The following is a 23,422-nucleotide window of genomic DNA, read 5'->3' on the forward strand; positions in this document are numbered from 1 at the left end:
CATCATTGAAAGATATAATATTTATTCACTCTTCTCTTCATATATGATCACTAAAAGAAAGTTATGAGTGGAGACATTATCGCAAGTACAGATCGTCGCAGGCGAGTGCGCGCGAGAAATGCAGTGATAGCGTGCATTATTGCGCGACGGTGTTACGGGAATTTTCTTATTTTACCTTATGTATTATGTATAAGACCGTATAAGTATATAACACGTTCAATAATGACCGGACCAACACAATGATTTGATGTGCTCTCAATTACTAGAAACACCAACGGCGCATCCATATAAATTCACAAAATTAGTAATTTTTTTATTGCTTAGGTGGGTGGTGTTAAGTGGTTACTGGAGCGCGTATGCATCTACATTGTAAATGCGCCACCCGCCTTGAGATATAAGTTCTAAGGTCTCAAGTATAGTTACAACGACTGCTCTACCCTCCAAACCAAAACGCATTACTGCTTCACGGCAGAAATAGGCAGGGTGGTGGTACCTACCCGTGCGGACTCACAAGAGGTCCTACCATCAGTAGTATACACATATCTTCTAGAAAATTTAAATAAGAGACCATCATAAGATGATTTGTAAATAAATAACAAGCAACCACTACTGAGAACTTGTTATCACGATGAGGTCAGACCTGACAGAGGTCGCTTGGTTCGCGCTCCCCGTATCTACAGATCCGCAGCGCAGTATGCGTATTCGATCGAGTTGGATCGCTTGACCCTGACTAACGCACACGAAAAGTATCGGAGATCTCGAAAAAAAGGCTGTGACTGCTTTAGTCTTCAGACAACACCTGCGCGAGTGCCTTGTCAATATGAAGATCATTGGAATTGTTCTGTTATTAGTCTTTTACGGCAGTGAATGTGAGTATGTTTCATCGAATAACTGATTTAGTAATTTATTTGTGATAAATTAACTCTATATAACCTTAGCGCTTTCTAATAGTTCACGCTTTGATTAGATTAGGTTTATGTTATAAAAAGTAATTTAAATTCCTCCTCGAATTACCAATTATCAATCAAGAAATATAATTATGCTTAACATACAGCTCCTTTGAAGCACATCTTTAAAATCACATTAATGTCCGAAAATATGCATCATCAATTTTTATATTTGCTAGGCGTATGACGTCATGTTAAGCCGTATGTTGAGTCACGAATAAAACAATTGCAGGTCGCAAGATTTACAAGCCGATTGACAAAAATGCCAACATCGATTTCATTAATATGGAAGCTGGGGGAGCGAGGCCAGTAGGGAAGCCAACTGATAAGCCACTCGCAAAGCCGCCTGTTGTCCAGCCTGCTCCTACACCCGTGCCTCCAGCTCAGATCAAACCTGTCGTGACAGCTCTAACGCCTGTAGCTCCGAAGCCGGTTCATCCAACTCTACCACCCAACCAGATTAAGCCTGTGCCAGTGTACCCTACTCCAGCGACGCGGCTCATCACCACCCCAGGACCTGGAAGCGTGCAGCAGCTCGTCACTTTCTACAATAGCCAGGGCAAAGGAAGTGTAATCAAACCGTACAGTTACAGCGATGCCGTAAAGCAAGGTTAAACATTTAACGAAAATATCAAGGATTTAATATGTCTATTGCGGAAATATTGTTATTCTATTAAGACTTGAGATTTTTTTAAGCACGTTTTCAATTGGCCGTAGAAAAAACAAAAACATTATAATTTGTCTTTTAATTAAATATTTAACTGACTGTCAGAAGTGTAGAAAGTGGAAGGTGCTTAAAGATTTAATTTATGTAAAATAAATTAATGCTGGACTTTAAATTAAATAATTACTCTGATTTCAGTTTGTTTTAATCTAAGTTATAAGTAATTGACTCGTATTCAATTTAAAAAAAATTACTTCACATCAGTACCAGATAATTGTGCTGATTCTTTTAGTTTTAAATGTTCATGTTCTATCAACAACATGTTCTTTCTACTAGAGATTGATTTTAATGGACAGATCTGCGTCCTGTTTCTTATCTTTTCTCTGAATTGGAAACTGATTCCTTTCGCATTTTGCAATAAAACCATTCAGTTTGACTGGTTTTATTGGTAGTGAGATCACGACATCATTGTGTGCTAAATGGTTACCGGTGACCTAAAAACATGACAGTGTCAATGACGCCACGCACTTTGATATAAGAAGTTGAAGTTCCGCCTGTAATGAAAACAATTGTCTGCCTTTGGGCAGAAATAGAATGGCATCTGCCCACTCGGACTTACGTTGTGCTCTACCTAGAAGTAGGCAAAGGCAAATTTTGCATATAATTAATAAAATATTTTCAATCCCTGCATCAAATTTCGTAATTTAATTAAAAATGGATACACTGTGAAACATCACAAGATGCTCACCCCGCAAGTCCGCTCTACTTAGTGAAAGTGTGAGCAAGCAACGCTGCAACGGACGGATGTGGTCGGGGACTGAAACCTTACACCAATCGAAATTTCGAACGTAGTGTAGCGTTGGTACAGTAACATGACTGTTCAATGCTGCCGGGAGCGTGGTAGTCAACCACCGAGTTTTGTACGTGCTACATCGCTGGCCATGATATAAATATTGTTTTTTTTTATTAGATGGGTGAACCAGTTTCCGGCTCTTTTTGTGTTATGTGTATATCTATCTGAACCCAAAGACACAGCCCACTGAATTTCTCGCCGGATCTTCTCAGTGGGTCGCGTTTCCGATCCGGTGGTAGATTCTGCGAAGCACGACTCTTGCTAGGGTTTATGTTAGCAACGTCGTCAGGTTTGAACCCCGTGAGCTCATTTACTAGTTAAGGTTACGCTGAAATAGCCTCTCAGAGCTATCAGCTTAGGTAGGGAAAAAAAAAATTATGTGGTTGCCGGAGCTCATAAACAACCGTGAGACATTATATAGGTCGACGTCTCAGTTTTAATATATAAAGGCAATCTCACACTTTCATATCGAATTGAAATATGTGAGAAAAATATATGAGAGAGATATATGTGAGAGAAATATATGAGAGTGGATATAAAATCTGCATTAAAACAATGTATCATAGGACCTTAAGGATAATTTACTTTTTTCAACAAAAAATATGAACGCAATCATATTTATTTTGTCTATGAAAGTCTGAAACTTCTTATTTCTTAACTAATAAAATTGCTTTGTATATCGTCACGGACTATATTATACTCATAAGACTTTCAGAAGAATTGCTTTGAATGCGAGACACGCATACTATGGGTCCGGTAGTAGATTCATTCGCGAAACAATTGCTCTTGAGTTGTTAGGTCTCCTTCGGAGGCGCTCGGGCAGTTGTTAGCAAATCCCACCCCTCTTGGCTGAGCCTTTGCTCGCCCACCTGTCCTGGTGAAACTGGAAAGGCCTTCGGGCCACCAGTAAACTTTCAATCACAAAAAAAAAAAAAAAAAAAAAAAAAACTATGGGTAAGCAGCAGCGTTCTGAACTGGGATTTACTCAAAACAATAAAAAATATCCTGAAGCAATAATTGAACATAATTATTAAAGTAGAAAAGTCAAATTGAAAAAAATTATGTCACATAAAATTGGGTCAACAAATGTTTGCGGAATAATCTAAAGTTTCCGCAGATCAAAAAACACCACTGAAAGCACTTTTACGACCAACTGTTATTATTACAATGTTTAAAACTGTAATCTAGTTCCGCTCTTGTATTGCATAACACAGGACAGTAGGCTTGCGAGTAAATGTGCCACTTTCACTTTCCGGGTGATTCATAAGTCTGCAGATACAAGAACAGGACGCCTTGCATTTCTTACATGAACGTCGATGACGTCGGTGGCATATTGTGTAACAGATTGTCCGCCTGCAGAATATTATATTAACAAAAACAATGACTCATACTCAGCCAAATAAACTGAAGCCTAGCTTTTATTTGTAACAACATATAAATCGGAAGGAAACGTTCTTTATCAGAATAAAATATAACAAATATTTCGCAACAATTACGGTCTATTATTTTTGTTGTGGAACAACCACGTTCTGATTACTTCAATATAAAGCATCAGAATTGTTTGGTTAAGTTATTATTCTGAATCCGCTTTATCAAATAAGCCTTGATCATTTTCTAAATCGAATTATAATCTCTATATATAAAAATGAATTGCTGTTAGTTAGTCTCGCTAAAACTCGAGAACGGCTCAACCGATTTGGCTAATTTTGGTCTTGAATTATTCGTGGAAGTCCAGAGAAGGTATAAAAGGTAGATAAACATGAAAATGCTCGGAATTAAATAAAAATAACAATTTTGTTTTTCCTTTGTGTCCACCGTCGGACGGATTCCTTATGTTTGTTTTAAGTTTATTTTATACGAAAGCTTAGGTCTTTTATTTATCGATTGAGGCACTACGAAGTCTGCCGGGTTAGCTAGTATTAAAATATAATTTACATTTCACAATATTTAAACAGATATTTTCAATGTTTTAAGACAGAAAATTTAACAAAATTAAGATGGTTACGCAGAGGCCAACTACATACTTATTCACTCACACAAAACAAGTTACACAGAACGCATGACTCGAACATACTAAACATTAAAATAAAGCGAGATAAACAGATTTCTAAAAAGCGAAATTTCATTCTGTCTTTTAGTACCTCTTCGCATTTAATTACGTACTGTTTTTCAAGCAACATAAAATAGAAAATTGAATCTCATTGTACTTGCTTTCTTACTTTATTTTGTAGTAAGTTTTTGATTTCGCCACTACGAGCTTAGAATACCTAATTTAATAAAGATATTTGATCCCGTAAATTAACAGTGTAAAGTAAGTAATGATTAAATAAATAGAATACAACTGCACATTTCTAAATATTCACAAATGATGCTCTTAGTCCTTTGTTCCGGATTTTTGTAACGCAATGATGAGATACATTGATAGCGTTACCCGAAGATGACTTGAATTATAATTGTCTTAAAATAACATGGATATATGTATATAACAAAATATTGCTGAAAGAAGTTGTTAAGTGGGTGTTTTCTTAGTTGGAATGAGTGCTAAGAAGTACCAATTATTTTCATAAAATACAAAAAATATATATACATATTCGTATATCACAAAATTTATTACGAAAATTGTACGATTGATTAAAAATATATAAATAAAAAAACAGTTGTAGAGTTCAGTGTATGAAAATCACCGAAAGCGATCTTTTGTCTTAATTATATTTAAAAAGGAAATCCCAGCCGCTGTGTTGCAAACTTTCATTGCACCACAATACTTACCCAGCGTGAGAGTTATGAAATCTTTAAGATCCGCCTCAGTTCCATTGAGGTACGCTTGTTGACTCAGAAGTAAAATTATGACAGACGACATGCCCATTCTAATGACTGAATTGACGCACGCGCATTACAAAACTGACTGTTGTCCATAAGGGTCAAATTCGTTCGACACTACACTATAAAGCGACTGGAACAGCGTGTTTTTTATTTTTTTTTATTGCTTAGGTGGTTGTACGATCTCACAGCCCACCTGATGTTAAGTGGTTACTGGAGCCCATAGACATCTACAACGTAAATGCGCTATCCGCCTTGAGATATAAGTTCTAAGGTCTCAGTATAGTTACAACGGCTGCCCCACCCTTCAAACCGAAATAGGCAAGCCAGTGGTACCTACCCGTCCGGACTCACAAGAGGTCCTACCACCACTAATAAAAGTAAGTAAGTAAGTGTGTTATTGTTGCAGATGGTTGACAATAAACTACGGCATCTCTGGTGGTGACCGGATGGATACGTCACGGGGTGGATGCAGTCAGCCACCTTGAGACATGAGGTTGAGCTTTCATATCGTATGACGACTGTTTCAAGCCGGAACGAATGATTGCTTTGTAGCAGAAATAGGCAGCATTATGGCACTTAGCAGTGGGGCATTACAATTGTGATGCTCTAAGAGCAATCACGATAATTGATTCCGGGAGATGAATTTTAGCTACTTAGTGAAGTTCTTAGGGGTCGCGCATTACCCGGTCGTGGACGGGCTTGCGGTGCGCACTCTGCGTGCTGTGGGTCTCGTCTGCGGGGGAGTTGCTGGACTTCGACCGGGCGCGTCCGTAGGTGGCGGATCACGGGCCTCTGGGCAATAGTCACAGGGGCATCGCTCCTTCTCTCCCGTTGTGTTACGGCGGGAGAGATTGAGCGACGCGGACCAAAACCAGCACCGGGGGCTACACGCTCTCCTCCCCCTTCACCTGCTGAAGGGTGGTTCTTCTGGAGATGCGTGAGCCTCCACTTGTTTTTTTTTCCCTTTTCTTTTCTTTGTTACTTTATTGTTTTGTTTTTACTGTCCCTTGGTTATTTTTATTTATCTTAAGTTTTACCCTGTCTCTTTCTCTTCTTTTGTTTCCGTTCATTGTTTTATTTTACACGCCTTTCTATTCTTCTTCGCCTGTGGTTTTATTTTGTTTTATTTGGTTTTATTTTCATCTTCTTTCCCTCTCATACCCAATTCTAAGCTCTGACACCCGGCGAGAGAATGAATGGCTGGTGGGGGACCAGTCGTTAGGGTGTCCCAGGGAACCGTACCCCGGGTTAAAAAAATAAATAAAAATTTATGTAATGGCCAGTTTAAAAAAGTTATTACCCCAGGAGGGTACCTCCCGCTCAGCGGGAGGAGAATCCCTCCGTGTGGCCGACTCGTCGGACGCACGCTGCCCCGCGTACTCTGGGGGGGGCAAAAACTGCCTAGACGTCAGGTCCGGGAAGGACGGAGTTCAAAAGAAGAAAATTATGTCCGAGAAGGACCCTGAAGTAAGCTCCTTAAGAGCCGATGTCGTGTCGGACAACGATATGGCCACAGTTGGTTCGGCCCAGTCGTCGACCCATTCGTCGCCGACACGACGACGGCGGAAAAGGGTGCTCAATATAAGCTCGGACGGGCTGAGTAGCAGCTCCGGCTCGGAGGCTCAGGATCCGACACGTGTGAAGCCCAGAGCAGTCACGCCGTCAAAGCGTGGACGGGGACGCCCTGCGACCACAGGGCAGTACGTTGGCATGGCCGCTGCCAGGCAAGCGTACCTCAAGGCACAAAAAGAGGAGAAGGAGCTCACTGAGAGCGCGCGCACCACACGCCACAAGAGGAGAGCGGCTGAAGGGTCTGTCCCTAAGCCCGATGCCGAGCGTAGGCTCCATCAAAGTGCAGAGGTGGCCCTGATGGTCGCCGCCAAATCCAGCAGCCCGAAGGGCACGTACGTGCGTGCACTGAAGGAGTTGGCAGTCACTGTCAAGGAGGCCACGGAGGACCTTGTGGGCTACACCGCAGCCGAAGAGGCTAAGAGACTGCGAGCGGTCAACGTCAAGCAGGAGCAGGAGATCCTGCAACTGCGTAAGGAGCTCGATGAAGTTAGAAGGGAGTTGGCGAGGGTTTCGCAGGTGCTAGCGTTGCCCACATCGACTGCGACCCCGGCCCCGAACACCAAGGAGGAAGAGGAGGAGTTGCGCCTACAGCGCATTATGCGAGCTGTCGGCACTATGCTCGACGCTCGCTTTGAAGGGCTGGAGGCACGGCTTCTACCGGAGCCCCGAATGCGACCACCGCTAGCGGCGGACAAGCAGAGGAGCCGGGAAAAATCGTCTAATCCCCCTGTCGTCGTTGACGCTGCACCGGATGCGGCACCGTCATCAGTGCCACCGATGACATTGGCGAAAAAGAGGATGCGTGGCCCCAAGAGAAGTGTCACCGCGCAAGCGGCTTCATCCGAAACGCACACCTTCCTCCCGGCTCCAGCTTCCATGATCGAGAGCTGGTCAACGGTCACCCGTAGGGGTGCTCGACCGAGGGAGGAAGCAGTGAGGACGCTTCCAGCGGCAGCTATCGCTGAAGCGGAAAGGAAAGACCGGTCTTCTGTAAAGAGGAAAGAGAAGAAGCTGCGCCCTCCACGCACTCAGGCCGTTGTCCTCAAGCTGCAACCAGAGGCCGTGGAAAGAGGACTCACGTACCGCACTGTACTCGCCGAAGCGAGGGCCAAGGTAGATCCTGGGGCACTTGGAATACCCATCCAGCGCATCCGGTCTGCAGTGACTGGGTCTAAGGTGCTGGTAGTGGAAGGTGCAGACCAGAGCACCAAGGCCGATCTCCTGGCCCAAAAGCTTCGTGAGGTTCTGCCCGCAGAAGGGGTCATAGTGACCAGGCCAGTAACGACCGCAGCCATCCGCATCAGCGGACTGGACGACTCCCTGATGCCGGAGGAACTTACCGCGGAGCTTGCCCGGATTGGCGAATGCGCTCCTGATGCGATGAAGATCGGAGACATCAAGTATGGCCCAGGCGGGATGGGTCAAGTATTGGTCCGGTTGCCCGTCGTTGCCACGATGAAGGTTCTCGCCGTTCCAAAACTGAGGGTTGGTTGGAGCGTGCTCCGCGCTTGTTTGTTAGAGGCTAAGAAGCTACAGTGCTTCCGATGCCATGAGCTAGGGCACGTGAGCGCCCGATGTCCTTCGTCGGTCGACCGCAGCCGGGATTGTTATCGGTGCGGCCAGACCGGCCACGTAGCGGCCGGCTGCTCTCTTGCACCACACTGCGCTGTATGTACCGCTGCCGGCAGACCGGCGGACCATGTCTCCGGGAGCAAGGCTTGTGCCAAGTCCCCGAGACCGAGACTTAGAAGAGGAACTTCCGCTGCACTTGAAAATGCACGGAGGCAGCCCGGTACGGCTATGGAGACATCGAATGGCGTCCTGCTATGACAGGTGTCCTTCGATTCCTGCAGGGGAATCTCAACCATTGCGCCAGAGCTCAGGACCTTTTGTTCCAGAGCATGGCGGAGGGGTTGACCCATCTTGCGGTGGTCGCCGAGCCGTATCGGGTCCCTTCGAGCCCCGATTGGGCAGCCGATTTGGAGGGCCGAGTGGCAATCATCCGGCGTTGTTGTGTGGGTGCTCCGCCTACGTTTGCCGTTGTTGAAAGAGGTCGCGGCTTCGTTGCCGTCCTCTGGGCCGAGATATTCGTGTTGGGAGTGTACTTTTCCCCAAACAGGACGCTCGCCGAGTTTGAGGTTTTCCTCAGCGAGCTCAGCCGCGTCGTTGGAAGGTCGCACTTCCGACGGATCCTCGTTCTGGGTGACCTAAATGCAAAGTCATTGTCTTGGGGTTCCTCTAGGACGTGCCCCAGAGGTAGAGCGGTGGAGGAGTGGCTGGTCGGAAGCGGTCTCCTCATCCTCAATCGCGGTACGGAACTCACATGCGTGCGACGTTTGGGCGGGTCCGTGGTGGACGTTACATTCGCCACGCCTGACGTCGCATATCGCGTACGCGGTTGGGCGGTGATGGTTGGCGAGGAGACCCTCTCCGACCACCGTTACATCCGATTCAGTGTCGCCGCGACCCCGGTGGGTTCTGTTCGGGGCTTTTCCTTGCCCATCAGTGGCAGCGCTAGGGGTCCTCGTTGGGCCCAGAAGCGCCTCAACATCGAGCGGTTGCGTGAGGCGGCCATAGTGCAGGCGTGGCGTCTTGACTCGCTTGGCGAGCCAGCAGACGTGTGCGAGGGGGTGGAGCGTCTGCGCGAGGCAATGTCACGGGTGTGTGACGCTGCTATGCCTCGCGTGAGAGCTCTCGCTCCTAAGCGCCAAGTTCATTGGTGGACCGAGGAGATCGCTAGCCAGCGCCGGCTATGCGATATTAGTCGTCGCACATACCAGCGATATCGACGACGAAGAACGCGCCGGGACCCCGACGAGGAGGACCGCCTGTACGAAGTGTACAGGACGGCGATAAGAACCCTGCGCTTGGCTATCGGGGAGGCGAAGGAGGCCGCCTGGAACGACCTACTGGCCTCGCTGGACCGTGACCCGTGGGGGCGGCCCTACAGGCTGGCGCGTAATGCGCTTCGCCGTTGGGGTCCTCCCGCAACCAGCACCCTGCCGCCGGAAACATTGCAGCGGGTAGTCGGGGGTCTGTTTCCCGATTTATCCGGGACGGCCTTCGTCCCCCCTGTGATGACAATGGCGCGGATTGCTGATAGCGAAGAGCTTGAGGACGTCTCCCAGGTGGAGTTCGATTTGGCTGTGCAGAGGATGCGGGCTAAGCGCACGGCACCCGGTCCCGATGGGATCTCGTCCCAAGCGTGGGCGCTCGCCTTGACAGGTGACGGCTTGGGGCCTGCCCTCCAAGGGCTATTCAGCAGGTGCCTCCGTGAGGGCAGGTTCCCAGAGCCATGGAAGACTGGTCGGCTTGTCCTTATTCCTAAGGAAGGCCGGCCACGTGATGAGCCAAGCGGGTACCGCCCAATCGTCGTGCTGGACGAGGCTGGTAAGCTCCTCGAGCGCATCGTCGCCAGTCGCCTCGTCCAGCACCTCGAAAGCGTTGGGCCTGACCTGGCTCCTAACCAATATGGTTTCCGGAGAGGTCGCTCCACCATGGACGCGGTCTTGCGCGTTCGCCGCCTCTCCGATCGTGCGTGCTCCGAGGGGGGCGTGTTGTTGGCTGTGTCGATTGATATCGCCAACGCCTTCAACACGATCCCTTGGAGCACGATCGTGGAATCGCTCCGGTTTCACCGCGTCCCCCCTAGTCTCCGCACCCTGATAGAGGATTACCTCTCAGGGCGAAATGTGGTCTTCCCCGAGAGGAGAGGGTGGGGACGGAAAGCGGTGTCGTGCGGGGTCCCGCAGGGGTCGGTACTGGGACCACTCCTGTGGGACATTGGTTTCGACTGGGTCCTGCGCGGTGCTTGCCTGCGTGGCGTCGACGTAGTGTGCTATGCCGACGACACGCTGGTGACGGCCCGCGGAGCCGACTACAGAGCCGCAGCGATCCTTGCGACGGCGGCGGTCTCCACCGTCGTTAGTCGCATTCGGAGATTAGGTCTTGAGGTGGCCCTCCGCAAGTCCGAAGCGGTGTGCTTTCACCCAGTCCGGAGGGGACCTCCTCCGGGAGCGAACCTCATAGTCGGCGGAGTATCGATCGCTGTCCAGCCGAAGCTCAAATATTTGGGCCTTGTGCTGGACAGTCGATGGCGCTTCGACCACCACTTTGGTGAGTTAGTCCCGAAGCTGCTGGGGATGGCGGGCGCACTAGCCCGTCTTCTCCCCAACGTCGGTGGTTGCAGCGCCGGCGTCCGGCGTCTGTACCTGGGGGTCGTGCGCAGTATGGCTTTGTACGGCGCTCCCGTGTGGTCGCCCGCACTCTCTGCGCGCAATGCAGCTTTGCTGCTACGAGCGCAGCGGGTGCTCGCGGTGAGAGTCATCAGGGGGTACCGTACGATCTCCCGGGAGGTCGCCTGCGCCCTCGCCGGTTCCCTTCCTTGGGATCTCGAGGCTGAGGTAGCAGCTGCGGTATACCGGCGTAGAACACAGTCCCTGAGTCGGGGACGGACGCCCGGCCCGTCGGCTGTCGGTCGGTGGAGGCGTGCTGCGCGTCATCTGGCGTACGCCAAGTGGAGGGAGCGGTTGCTGGAGGAGCTTGGCCAAACTTCAGTCACTCGCCGACGCACCCTCGAGGCCCTGGTGCCCGTGCTGGAGGCATGGTCAGATAGACGACACGGCGTGCTCTCCTTCCACTTAACGCAGGTCCTCTCGGGGCATGGCTGCTTCGGGAGGTACCTGTGGAAGGTCTGCAGGAGAGAGCCACATCCGGGTTGCCACCAGTGCGGGCATCCGGACGATGACGCTCAGCACGCACTCGAAGCGTGCCCGCGTTGGGAGCGCTCGCGGCGAGACCTCATCGCGGTGCTGGGGAGAGACCTCTCCTTGCGGGCTGTCATCGCCCGCATGCTAGAGGACCAGAATTCTTGGGAGGCCATGACCAGGTTTTGCGACCTGGTCATGGCGTTCCGTGAGGCTGAGGAGCGCGAAAGGGAGTGGGATCCCTCTTCGGCTTCACAGCGAAGAAGGCGGAGTGGGCGGCACGGGCGCGAAGCTCCCGTTCATCTCCCGTAGGGGCTGTCGGGTGCCGGGTGCGGGGGTGCCCGGTACTCGGCTGTTGGTCCGGTGGTGGGGCGGCGCAAGGTGGCTCCTGTGCACCGCTCACGGTGTGTCTCCGAGACGACGTCCTGCGGGATTTTCCCGGGGATGGAGTGCCGTCCTATTAACAGGATGGGTACCGGCGACGGCGAGCCTTCGGCGCGCACTGTGCGGTACCGTGGGTTTCGTGGAGTCGGAGTGGTGGGGCTCGATGGGGTTTAGTCGGTAGTCGTTCTGCGGGGCAAGTGCTTCGCGCGCCTTTTTCAAGGCGTAGTCTCCTGTGAGAAATTGGGGGAGGTGAAGGACCTCGGCTCTTCTCTTCTCCCCTTCTTCCTCTCAGGAGGCGCCGGAGTCCGACATAACCCGGTCCGTTACCCCCCTCGACCGGGTATCCGTAAATGGATTCCCCAGCGTTAAAAAAAAAAAAAAAAAAAAAAAAAAAAAAAAAAAAAAAAAAAAAAAAAAAAAAAAAAAAAAAAAAAAAAAAAAAAAAGGGGTCGCGCATTAGACACGTATTTATTTAGATAAATCTGTATTTTTTCTAACGAATTGGCCTCTTTACATTCTGTTGTTAAATTTTTATTACTGTAGTGTAGATAATATGCAATGTTGCATATTGCAATATGACGTGTATGTATACAATGTGTGATGTTGGGCGACGCTCCTGCGAGGGCAGTCGTTCGCCTGCCGCCAGCTAAGCAAGGTGTGCCAAAAATGCCTAATATATCATAAGTATTTTATTGAAGAACCCAATGTTACTAAATTACCTTCACCAGATTTTTTACCCATTTAATTAAATAATGGACAAGTTTTAAGATTTAAAAATTTTGTTAAAGTTAATTTCGACAAATAATTTAATTACACATCATAATCGATTGTATTTACCAAAACAGTTATGCTGGTAATTAAACAACGAATACCACGCCAAATGTATAGATAAACAACTATCTACTGAACAATGTGGTATAAAAACACTTTTTTTTTAAATACACCTGCGATGTAATGACGTATTGTAATGTGTATTCACAAAATTCCACTTTCACCTTTATTCAAATTTCGTTTTTCTAACTGATAAACAGTTACAATGGTATATTGACACATTTGTGGTAATGATAATGCGATGTAAGTAAGCCTCTTATGTAAATTGCAACAACGAAAACACGAGTAAAAGAACTGTGACTGATATAACATAGATTGGATTCGATTTGAGAAAGTTGCAACATGCTATTGTCGTGCTAAAACATATTTATGATTGTTCATTGGGCTATTTTTTTATTTAACATGAGCATTTAATGGTGAATCATGAAGGAAAAGTTTTTTTTGTATATTTATGTATTTATGTATATTTTACTGATGGTAGGACCTCTTGTGAGTCCGCACGGGTAGGTACCACCGCCCCGCCTATTTCTGCCGTGAAGCAGTAATGCGTTTCGGTTTGAAGGGTGGGGCAGCCGTTGTAACTATACTGAGACCTTAGGACTTATATCTCAAGGTGTGTGGCGCATTTACGTTCTAGATGTCTATGGGCTCCAGTAACCACTTAACACCAGGTGGGCTGTGAGCTCGTCCACACATCATGGCAATAAAAAAATAATAATAAAAAATAATAATTGAAACAGAGTATGTAGAATGAAAAAAAAATTTGGTTACAAAAAAATACATTAATAGGCCAGACCCATGTATGGTCATAAAAAGCCCAAAAACAACGGAATCATCAAAGTTGGGATATCTATGATGTCTAATAATCACTTAGTAACGGATGAGCTGTCTAAAAACTACTAATTTGAAAACTACCCGCGCCGGACATACTTTGACGGTGCTGGGATAATAATCTTCTCTTCGATACTTCAAAAAATAAAAAGCTTGGAGTTGTTGTTGTTGTAGTTCTAGAGTCTCCCGCTGGTACACAGGACTATCAACTCACAAGTTGTCTCCACCTCACCCTGACTTGCGCTTGCTCTTTAACAAGTGAATTGTTCGATTTTAAACTGTATTGTAATGAATTGTAAACTTCATGGGAATAAACGGTGCGCGAGGGTATGATTGCGAAAATACACAGATATTGATTTGTAAATAATATTTGGTATAACAATCGGTATTTTCTTCAGTATTCGCGAATCGTACAAATTCCTTTTAGGACTTAGTCTTGCGTTTTTAATTGTCATTATTTTATTTTCGTAATGTCGAACATTTTACAGTTAACGTTTTTACGGAAAACTAAAGTGCGATAAGTCGACTTTTGAATATTGCGCTAACTACCGTCAATTAATTATTTAAAAAAAGCAGAAGTTTTCTCACTGAACTGAAATACTTGTATTACTCATATAGGTACCTTCGCGATTATAGAACACATTTGAGAATTGGTACTCATGTTTCTAGAAAGATTTCGCTTAATAACACGTTAAACCTTACCTTACGTCTTAACTCGTCTACCCACTAAGTCCCAAAAAAATATAAAACAGTACTTACTCTGTAGGGCAGATCTGGTGATGTAGCCTCTGAAAAATTCGCTGAACCATAGAAGTCTTGATTACTATAATTGAAACAGCTTAATTTCAAATAGTTACAGAGTCACCTGCAGTAATCACATGGGCGTGGGTGGCACGAGTTCATTCACCCGTCCGTGTCTCTAGATGAAAACAGAAAGTGTTACTTACTAAATCCGTGCACCTCGGTTAGACAATGGGCAATTTATTCGATTTCACTGTTTCCGTCGGTTTCGGATTTTCGTGATATGCGCGTCTGAGGCGAGACGAGACATTAAAGCGACGTTTGCATCGCTAGTAGGGAGGGCGATCAAATTGATTTCGTCGATTATATAAAATTGATTTCTACATTTTTCATAACAATTAACACTTTTTATTGCACGAATACCTTGAAACATGAGGTACAAGATATAGTATAACGACGGTCCAGAACCTTTAAACCAAAATGCATTACTGTTTCATGGGAGAATCGGGCGGGTGGTGGTACCTTACCCGTGTGCGCTTATTTGTCTATATGTCTCAGTAGCAGTAGTTACGCAAATTATATTTTTTGCATCCTACATATTTTTTTATCCCGTATGTCAGGGGTCACCAATTAGTTTCGCTCGGGGTCTGTTTTAAGAAATGAAATGACCATCGCGGTCCGCACATAATGTTCTAGAAAAAAATGTTTATTAAACATATTATGCAATTAGATTTATTAAACAAATGTTTTACATATGCAGTAGTCGTGGCCTAAAGCGTAAGACATCCGGTGCATTCGTATGTAGCGATCATCGGTGTTCGAATCCGGCAGGCGGGTACCAATATTTCCAATGAAATAGGTACTTAACAAATGTTCACGATTGACTTCCACGGTGAAGGAATAACGCATTACTGCCGTGAATCAGTAATGCATTTCGGCTTGAAGGACAGGGCCGCTTGTACTGTTAAAACTCATGTTTCAAGGTAGGTGGCGGCATTTACGTTGTAGAAGTCTATGGGCTCCGGTAATCACTTAACAGCAGATGGGCCATGAGCTCGTCCAACCATCTAAGCAATAAAAAAAACATATAAATGAGAATGACTATCTGTCGCAAGTTTGAAGTAAAATTTGTGCTAGCTATTGACATTAAAATCTAAAGATGTTCATCAGTAAGTCGAGATCGAAAGCTAATTTTTGTAGTTCTGTTTATGTCTATGGGATCCAGTAACCCCTTGACAGCAGTACACAATAAAAAATCCTCTATCCGTACACCAAGAGGACTGACCGGAAGATTATTTAAGCTATTGAAAATCCTTCTTCAGCTTACCTGCCTATTTACTGAGCTTAAGTTACGGCTGGAAGTTAGCATGTACGAATCTTGAATTTTGTTTTTTTTTTATAATTGAAAACCATATCTATGTTCTGTGTAATTTGTTTCTTGATTTATTATATAAGTTATGTATACTATTTTCGGACATGTTAAAATGCGAAATGCAAACTATATTATCAATACTACACAGTTAAAGTAAGAATAATTGAGAAATAATACATCAATAATGATAAAATCCAGACTGATAGAGTTTCACGTAACAAATGATGATGATGATAATTTTGATAACAAAAATTTGGTGTGATTTTTTCTATACATATAAAATTTAGACATCATGATTTAGATAATAATTAATGAGATTACATTGAAATAATCGATAAAGGGCATGCACGATATTAGACGATCTACGCTTCCCTTCACAAACTTGTTAGTTGACAGAACGCCTAAGAGCGCGCGTTGATGTCTTTTCGACGTAATGTGGGCTCATTTCGAAGTCGTTGTATCGCCAGCCTCTACGCTCACGTCTAAAGCTTGGTAAATAATAACCAGAAACTGCATGAGACGTGGAAAGTTGTTTTTACCAATTTTCAAGACACTCTGATTATTTATTTATCCTTATTAAATACAACTGATTTTACAGAATTATTAAATAACTAGCAGTAGTCGCCCGCCCGCTTCGCTGCGCATTTAAAATTAACATTATTATTTATTGTCATTATTATTAGGGACTCCAACACTCATATAAATATTATCCTATCCATTAAGTACATGTATTTTCTACATGGATACCAAGTTTCAAGTCAATCGGATGCATGGTTCAGTAGTTATAACGGAATATTCGTAAAAACCACTGAAGATTTATATATTAGTATAGATTACAAATTATCGAAGAACCATGTGTTATCTTATTTTATACCTTTAAACGAGCAATTCTTGCATATATATAATCGAATCTCGGAAACAGCTCCAACGATTTTCATAAAATTTTGTATACAGGGGATTTCGGGGGCGATAGCTACGATTTATTTTCAGAAAATGTTGTTTTATTCGTGTTTTCCATAATCAGTTCTTCCCGACATCTATTGGCGAATAATAATACTATTTTTCTTAATTTAGAGCAACTAACCGCTTTCAAGACACAGCAAGATGGCGTTATAAAAAAAAACCGAGCAAGGCCGGTCATCATCTAGTATTATTAAAGAAGATAATTATGTACTTGATAGTGTAAACCAGAGTATTCGAAGATGGGCAGATGAGATCAGAAATCATACAGATTCTTTTTAGAAGTGTATCATGAGATACTTTATAGGTGCTGCCACCATGCCTATTTCTACAGCGGAGAAGCTTCCAGTTTAAAGGGTAGGACAGCAATTATATTCTACAACTGAGATATAGACCGCATGCGTCAAAGCGATTCAAGTAGAGATTTTTATGGACTGCGGCAACCACTTAACACTGGGTGAGCTGTGAGATCGTTTACCCATGTAATAAATGTACGAAATAAATAAAAAAAACTAGAAAAGTCTGGGGCGTATATACATATGTATGTACGTATATTATGATTAATATTGGTAGTTAAGTTCCACTGATCAATCATTTCGTTTGCCTGAAAGAAATTTAAAACGTGATGTTTACTAAAAACTAAAAGAAAGTCACGAAGGCGCTTGTGAATTCTTGTATTCAACTGTCATTTCATCATAATATATTAAAAACAAAAACACAAAACATATTTCACCAAATACTTTAGAAGAAAACCAGCGCGACAATGACTCAACGTTGTGTCACACGAAAAGATCGTTTGCCAAATGAAATATCTAGACACTAGAACCATAAAAAGGTTTTAAAATCGTTTTTCCAAAAAACAATAACGCACAGATGATATGTGTATATTTTTATATTTATATTGTCCTTGTAGGCATGCGAGCGTATGGCCTACCTGATGGTGAGTGGTTACCGTCGCTTATAGACTTTAGCAATGCCAGGGGCAGAGCCAACCCACTCTCTACCCTTAGGTACTCTCCGCAAGCCTTGTTTGAAAAAGGACATGTCACACCGCTCGAAAAACACCGTGGGGCTCATACCAAAACCGGATGATACATAGCGAAAAATATATTTGAATGAACTCTACTCCGATGGCGGGAGCTGCGATAGTAAAAACGAGATGACGGAATCATCTCAAACAATTCCTCAGAGCACCACCCATGGAACATACAGTACAAAATACAGAGAGAAGAGAAGTCCCTCCGCAGATCCAGAGGCTGCAAACGATCCGTGAGAATGGGATTATCAACAATCCGAATGGCCCTTATCTGTATGGAGTCAAATGGAAATAGCTGATGTTTGGGAGCCCTGGCCCAGAGGTGGGAGCAGCACTCCACACGAGGCCAGATTTCTGCTCTATAAATCAAAACTCTTTGTGCAGGCGTGGAGTACCGCTTCACCCTGTTGAGGACTCCCAGTATTTTGGACGCCAACTTGGCTTTGCTCTCCAAATGACTCCGAAATTGGACATCACTCGAAATGTCGACCCCAAGTATCTCGAGTAAGTACTCTTGGATGATATTTTTAATTTTTGTTCGGAGTTTCAATTTTAAATTTAGTTTCTGTTATTTAACCAAATGTTATAATGAAATGCACACACAAATATCCCGAAAATACATAGGTGCCAATATTGATTTGAAAAAAGAAAAATATTCAAATTCAAATGGAACGCTGCTTGTGACATCATAACAGGATTTCAAAATCGGAACGCGATATAGTGCGACAGTATGACGTCAACGGTGTCATCAAAGGATTTCAAAATCGGAATGGACAAATCTACACGTTCCGGGATAGGAGGTGTATGAGCGATGTCGGCGCGGAACTTTCCCGCGTATATAACGTGGAAGTGGGCGGCCGGCGCGAGCAGTGAGTCCCTCGACGCCGACCAACGACGCACCGGCGTCCGCACGCGACCCCGACACGACGAAAGTGAAACGTGTGACAAGGATCTGTGCTTTGTGAACTCTTGAACAGTGATCGATAGCTGAATCTGCTTCTTCCGCCGACACCTCACCTCTGAAGGTACATTGGATCTGTGATATTAGTGGACGGGATGCGGGAAAATTTCAGTGATGAAAATCTGTTGATCGAAATTAGCTGTTTTCTGTGAACGTGCTCTGAACGTTTCCGTTTATTCATAATTATTTAGTTTTAGAGATTAACTCTTGATTGACTTATCTTGTGAATTTTTTTTCTATTTTCATACAATTTAAACGGAATTAAGTGACGTTTTCTAATATTTATTTTAAAATTTGAAATGTCATTAAATACGTTTTAAATAATAACAGTAAGCATAAGAAGCCTAAAATGTATAACATTACTAGGACTTATTGGGCGTATTTCAATCCGGATAGGTACCACCATCCGGTCCATTTCTGCCTCGAAGCATTCGTACGTTCATGTTTCAAGGGCGGGATAGCCCTTGTACAATACAAACTATGTCTTGGACCTCATGTCTCAGTCTAGAAAGCGGCATGCTTACCATGGGCATCTGTAACAAGCTTACACATTCAGTCATTAAAACGATTAGAAAAATATGTAGTTGACTATGACATCTGACGGTTGGTTTTTACGGTAGGCAGCAGGTTAGCTCTGCCTTTTGCATTGCTGATGTCCATGGGCGACGGTAGCCGCTCACCATCAGGCGGGCTGTACGCTCGTCTGCCTACGAGGGCAATAAAAAAACTGGATATGATTCCTAATTTTTTTTTTATTGCTTAGATGGGTGGACGAGCTCACAGCCCACCTGGTGTTAAGTGGTTACTGGAGCCCATAGACATCTACAACGTAAATGCGCCACCCACCTTGAGATGAGTCGACTATTATCAAAGCCGGCAATCTGACTTTTGGACAATGATTGGTAAATCAGAAAAACGAATTATTGACTTTGTATTCCATTGGCAGTCACAAAACTCTTCGGAACGAAATCTTAGATAAATAACAGGTTAACTATTAACCTTTATTTAATGCAGGTTTTGAACCGTATTCTTTGAAGGAGACGATTATATTCAAATCAATCTGTATTGACATATCAATAAAAAAATTTTGTCCAAATGCACAGATTGGTGGCAAGGTGGCAGAAGGTGGCAACCTTTGATAATAGACGACTCAGATATAAGTTCTAAGATCTCAGTATAGTTACAACGGCTGCCCTACCCTTCAGACCGAAACGCATTACTGCTTCACGGCAGAAACAGGCAGGGCGGTGGTACCTACCCGTGCGGACTCACAAGAGGTACTACCACCAGTAAAAAATCGAAATCAGTTTCATCGTTTCTGCTTTCTATGTGTATGTTGCGGGCACAAGAGAAAATTTTAACTTACAACCAAAGCTAAAGACTTGTTTTTAAGTTTGTATTTATTTATAATTTCCGTATCAATCGTTCAAGTTCAATTGTAGAAAGTTGCATAATGTTACTTTCACTTGACGCCCGAAATTATCTCTGTATAGCGAGTGAGGCGCACGATTTACATGTGTCCAACCGTTTCTGCTACACAGCTGACAATTTTTTTTTATCATTTCGCAGTAATTGGACCTTGATCTTTATATCAATAGCTATAAGAGTTACGGAAGGTTGGGGAAGGCATTTGGTGTAGCCGGTGCGTGGAAAGTGGGTCACACGTCACACCGTTCGCGCTTAACTCGTATATGTGGGGTTTCTCGTATCAAATTGAATATTTATGGAAAATGAAGCAAATAGGTTTCACAGTGTGCTTCTTTATTCAACTAACGAACGTAATTAAACTGTATTTTCTGAATGAGTATTGCTGTTCACTGAATTATTTTATCATTAACATTGAATGTTTTGGATGATAATTTTTTATTGTTTTCGTGATGTAAATAAACTCATAGCACATCTGCCGCTAAGTGATTTTCAGAGACCAAGGGATTACAACGTAGATTCGTCCATCCCTTGAAACCGAACTTTTACTGCATACTTGGTGTGCGTTTTAAATAAGCAGGATAACACTAAATATCTATACGGACACTTCCTACCTCCTCCTTTCTACTTCCTCGGAATACTTCCTACCATTTGTCATTATTACAATTCAAATCATAATTTTATTCCCCCTAGATCAACATAAATAATTACTTATTTATGCTCTCACTTACAATATATACGGTATATTAAAACTTAGCTACGTTCTTAAATCCATATTTCAACCAAAATACTAAATTACACCCCCATTAAAACAAAACGTAACTATACTTAGTCTGGCCATAAATACTGTTACAATTAATATATAAAATTTTTATACTTTAAATTGTTTTATATTTATGTATTAAACTAACACACTGTAAAAGTAATAAATGTTATTTGCAATAGAAATTTTTTTTTCCCTTGTCTCAGTATTTATGGAAAGACTAGGTAAAACACGCTGCATCATAGTGTTTCAGACTAGTTCTATACGTACATGTTTTTAAAATAAACCAACCTCTTTTTTACTGTTTCCTCGTAATTATCGTTAGGCAAAACTTTGTTGTAACGCATTTGCTAAGGCGTCATGTATAACGCTAATACTGAGCAATAACTTGTTCGTTCTAGACTTACTTGCCCCAGTTTGAGCAACAACCTTGCGAGAACATGCTAATTTTCTCACGAAACGAAAATGTCTTCCGGTCTGAAGCGCGGGATAGCCCTATCATGGCTTCAACAGCCTGATGTCATCGAAAAACTCTTTTGCTCTATAGATTAAAAAAATACAGCAGATTTTAAAAAAAAATAGCTTCTCGAAAATGCACATACGGATTCTATTAACCAAATGTTGTCATACCTTCTATACTATACCTATACCTTTCTAGCAACCGAGAGATTTAAGCAATCCCTGTCTTTGTAACTAAGAAAATGTGTTTTGTTGTTTTTTGAAATAAGTTTTGGTCTGAAATAAGCACAGAAGAAAAAACATGACAAATCTGGTTATTCAATATGTACAAGTCGTTTCCTAGCTATCCTGACGGTCAGTCTGATTTTGAGAAAAAAGTTTACACCCTAAATTTGCCAATAAATCTCAAAGTTTTAGTTTACCATTGCAGTAATAAAGAACAAACGGGTCTGTGTTTTTTAAAACATCATTTAGAACTAAGCTTAAATTAACTATTTAGTAGAGAAACAAACAGAAAGTTATGATTATGATTTTACTCTACATGCATGTACATGATGTGTACTTTTGAAGTTTATGTGAAATTCGCGAAGCAACTGCCCTTATGCTGTTAGGTTTTCTCCGGAAGCGTTCGGGCAGTTGTTACCAAATCCAATCCCTCCTAGCTGAGCCCGTGCTCGCCCACCTATCCTGGTGAAACTGGAAATTTCAAATGACTCCGGCTCATCAGTAGTCCTTCTTTCTGTCTAAAAAAACAATGAAGTTTATATATGCGTACTGCACCGGATGTGGCGCTACTAAATCACGCTGTTCCAAAATGACATTGCAAAACTTTACACGGTGGCACCACTCATTCTATTGTTTAAGCGCATTAAGGTTTTGTAACAAAGTATTTTTCGTCACGGCAGCGTGTTTTTAAAAGGCTGTACACTTATATGTATGTTGTGCAATCATACCTTACATACTCTTAATGGATAAGCCTAATAGGTATATCATATTTTTGAAATTTTACAAACATACACATTATTTACATATAAGCTTCTTTCAATGTAGACTTTCATTCAAGACTGTAACGAATCCTAGTGGCGTTTTATTGTTAACGATATGAACTGCGATCTCGCTACGTTATTTCGTAGACAGAAGGGAACTTTTGCCTCATGGTGGCATCATTCACAATGTGACGTCCATAAACATTAGATAAATGAGATTAGATTATTAGATAGCTGCTCATCGAATTTACAAAAGGTTGTAAATTTGGATATTTATTCACTAAACGTCGATCGTTAGAAAATATAGGTGAACAAATATAACACCTACTAATATAATTTATCGTTTATTACTAACAAAAAGTCAAATCAAAATAATTTAACATACATCAACCCACACAGTAGAACAGATCTTCCAATGCGCTTGAAGGAGGCACAGTTCCCAAGATACTGGCTACGTTGCCTCATTGGACAGCCAGACTCACTCTCTGTGCAAAGTACCAGCCAGCCTTAGCATCACGTGTAACCTCGTTCAAGCGTTTGGAGATTTCTGTTAAAATTTTATTTGCTTCAGGGCCCCAAGTGCCTATCGTCTCAACACCTACTTAATTCTTACAGGTTACATAACTAATATCTCCGAATTTAAATGTCGTGCATAACAAGGCATTAGAAAATCGCATAATTTTAAATGAACGTATTAACGAATAATTTATAACATTTTAATACAAATGCTTTCACTTTTCGAGCTTATAGAATTTAAGTTGTATTATATTAAACAAGATAAATCTCAGTGAAAGCGTTAATGAGCATTACCAATTAATTTCCGTGAAAATCATTTACATTGTTACAACTTACACTCGGGAATTATCTACGTAGTAATCTCAATTGTTAACTCTAAATAATTATTCGTTTTAGTAAGTATTATATAAAGGATAATACAAAGCCATTTTTATTTAATTAATTATTCATTATTATCTTTAATTAGTTTATAAATCTGTATCGAAGTTTTTAAGACTAAGGGCATCAAGTATTGATGACATGAGTATTATGAAAACTAATGTCCGTGCAACGATCGAAATTCGACCATAAGTACGGGCAAATTAAGATTTAT

General features: G+C 43.1%; 3 protein-coding genes across 3 annotated transcripts in view; all 3 read left to right on the forward strand.

The window, feature by feature from the left end:
• The first annotated feature begins 575 nt into the window (after positions 1–575).
• Positions 576–1,803, forward strand: LOC101739838 (uncharacterized). Its single transcript, XM_004930084.3, has 2 exons — positions 576–869; positions 1,180–1,803. The coding sequence occupies exons 1-2, from the start codon at positions 821–823 to the stop codon at positions 1,560–1,562; spliced, it is 432 nt and encodes a 143-aa protein (XP_004930141.1). The 5' UTR covers positions 576–820; the 3' UTR covers positions 1,563–1,803.
• Positions 1,804–6,733: 4,930 nt separating this feature from the next.
• Positions 6,734–23,422, forward strand: part of LOC105842185 (uncharacterized) — a 31,194-nt gene continuing 14,505 nt past the window's right edge. Inside the window, exons 1-2 of the mRNA XM_038011034.2 lie at positions 6,734–8,586; positions 8,910–10,393. Of these exons, the coding sequence (XP_037866962.2) occupies positions 6,734–8,586; positions 8,910–10,393 (3,337 nt within the window). The remainder of the gene's footprint in view (positions 8,587–8,909; positions 10,394–23,422) is intronic.
• The window catches only part of LOC101739696 (cuticlin-4), a 40,818-nt gene continuing 35,980 nt past the window's right edge, over positions 18,585–23,422 (forward strand). The window contains exon 1 of the mRNA XM_012693759.4: positions 18,585–18,745. The gene's annotated coding sequence lies outside the window, so the exon portion shown is untranslated. The remainder of the gene's footprint in view (positions 18,746–23,422) is intronic.

Source organism: Bombyx mori, chromosome 5 (assembly GCF_030269925.1).
Source record: "Bombyx mori chromosome 5, ASM3026992v2".
NCBI lineage: Eukaryota > Metazoa > Arthropoda > Insecta > Lepidoptera > Bombycidae > Bombyx > Bombyx mori.

Bases quoted from the DNA above. Each gene is read 5' to 3' on its own strand.
- LOC101739838 (XM_004930084.3), top strand. From the start codon at position 821: ATGAAGATCATTGGAATTGTTCTGTTATTAGTCTTTTACGGCAGTGAA. The intron at 870-1,179 runs GTGAGTATGTTT...AAACAATTGCAG, and splicing joins AGTCTTTTACGGCAGTGAAT to GTCGCAAGATTTACAAGCCG.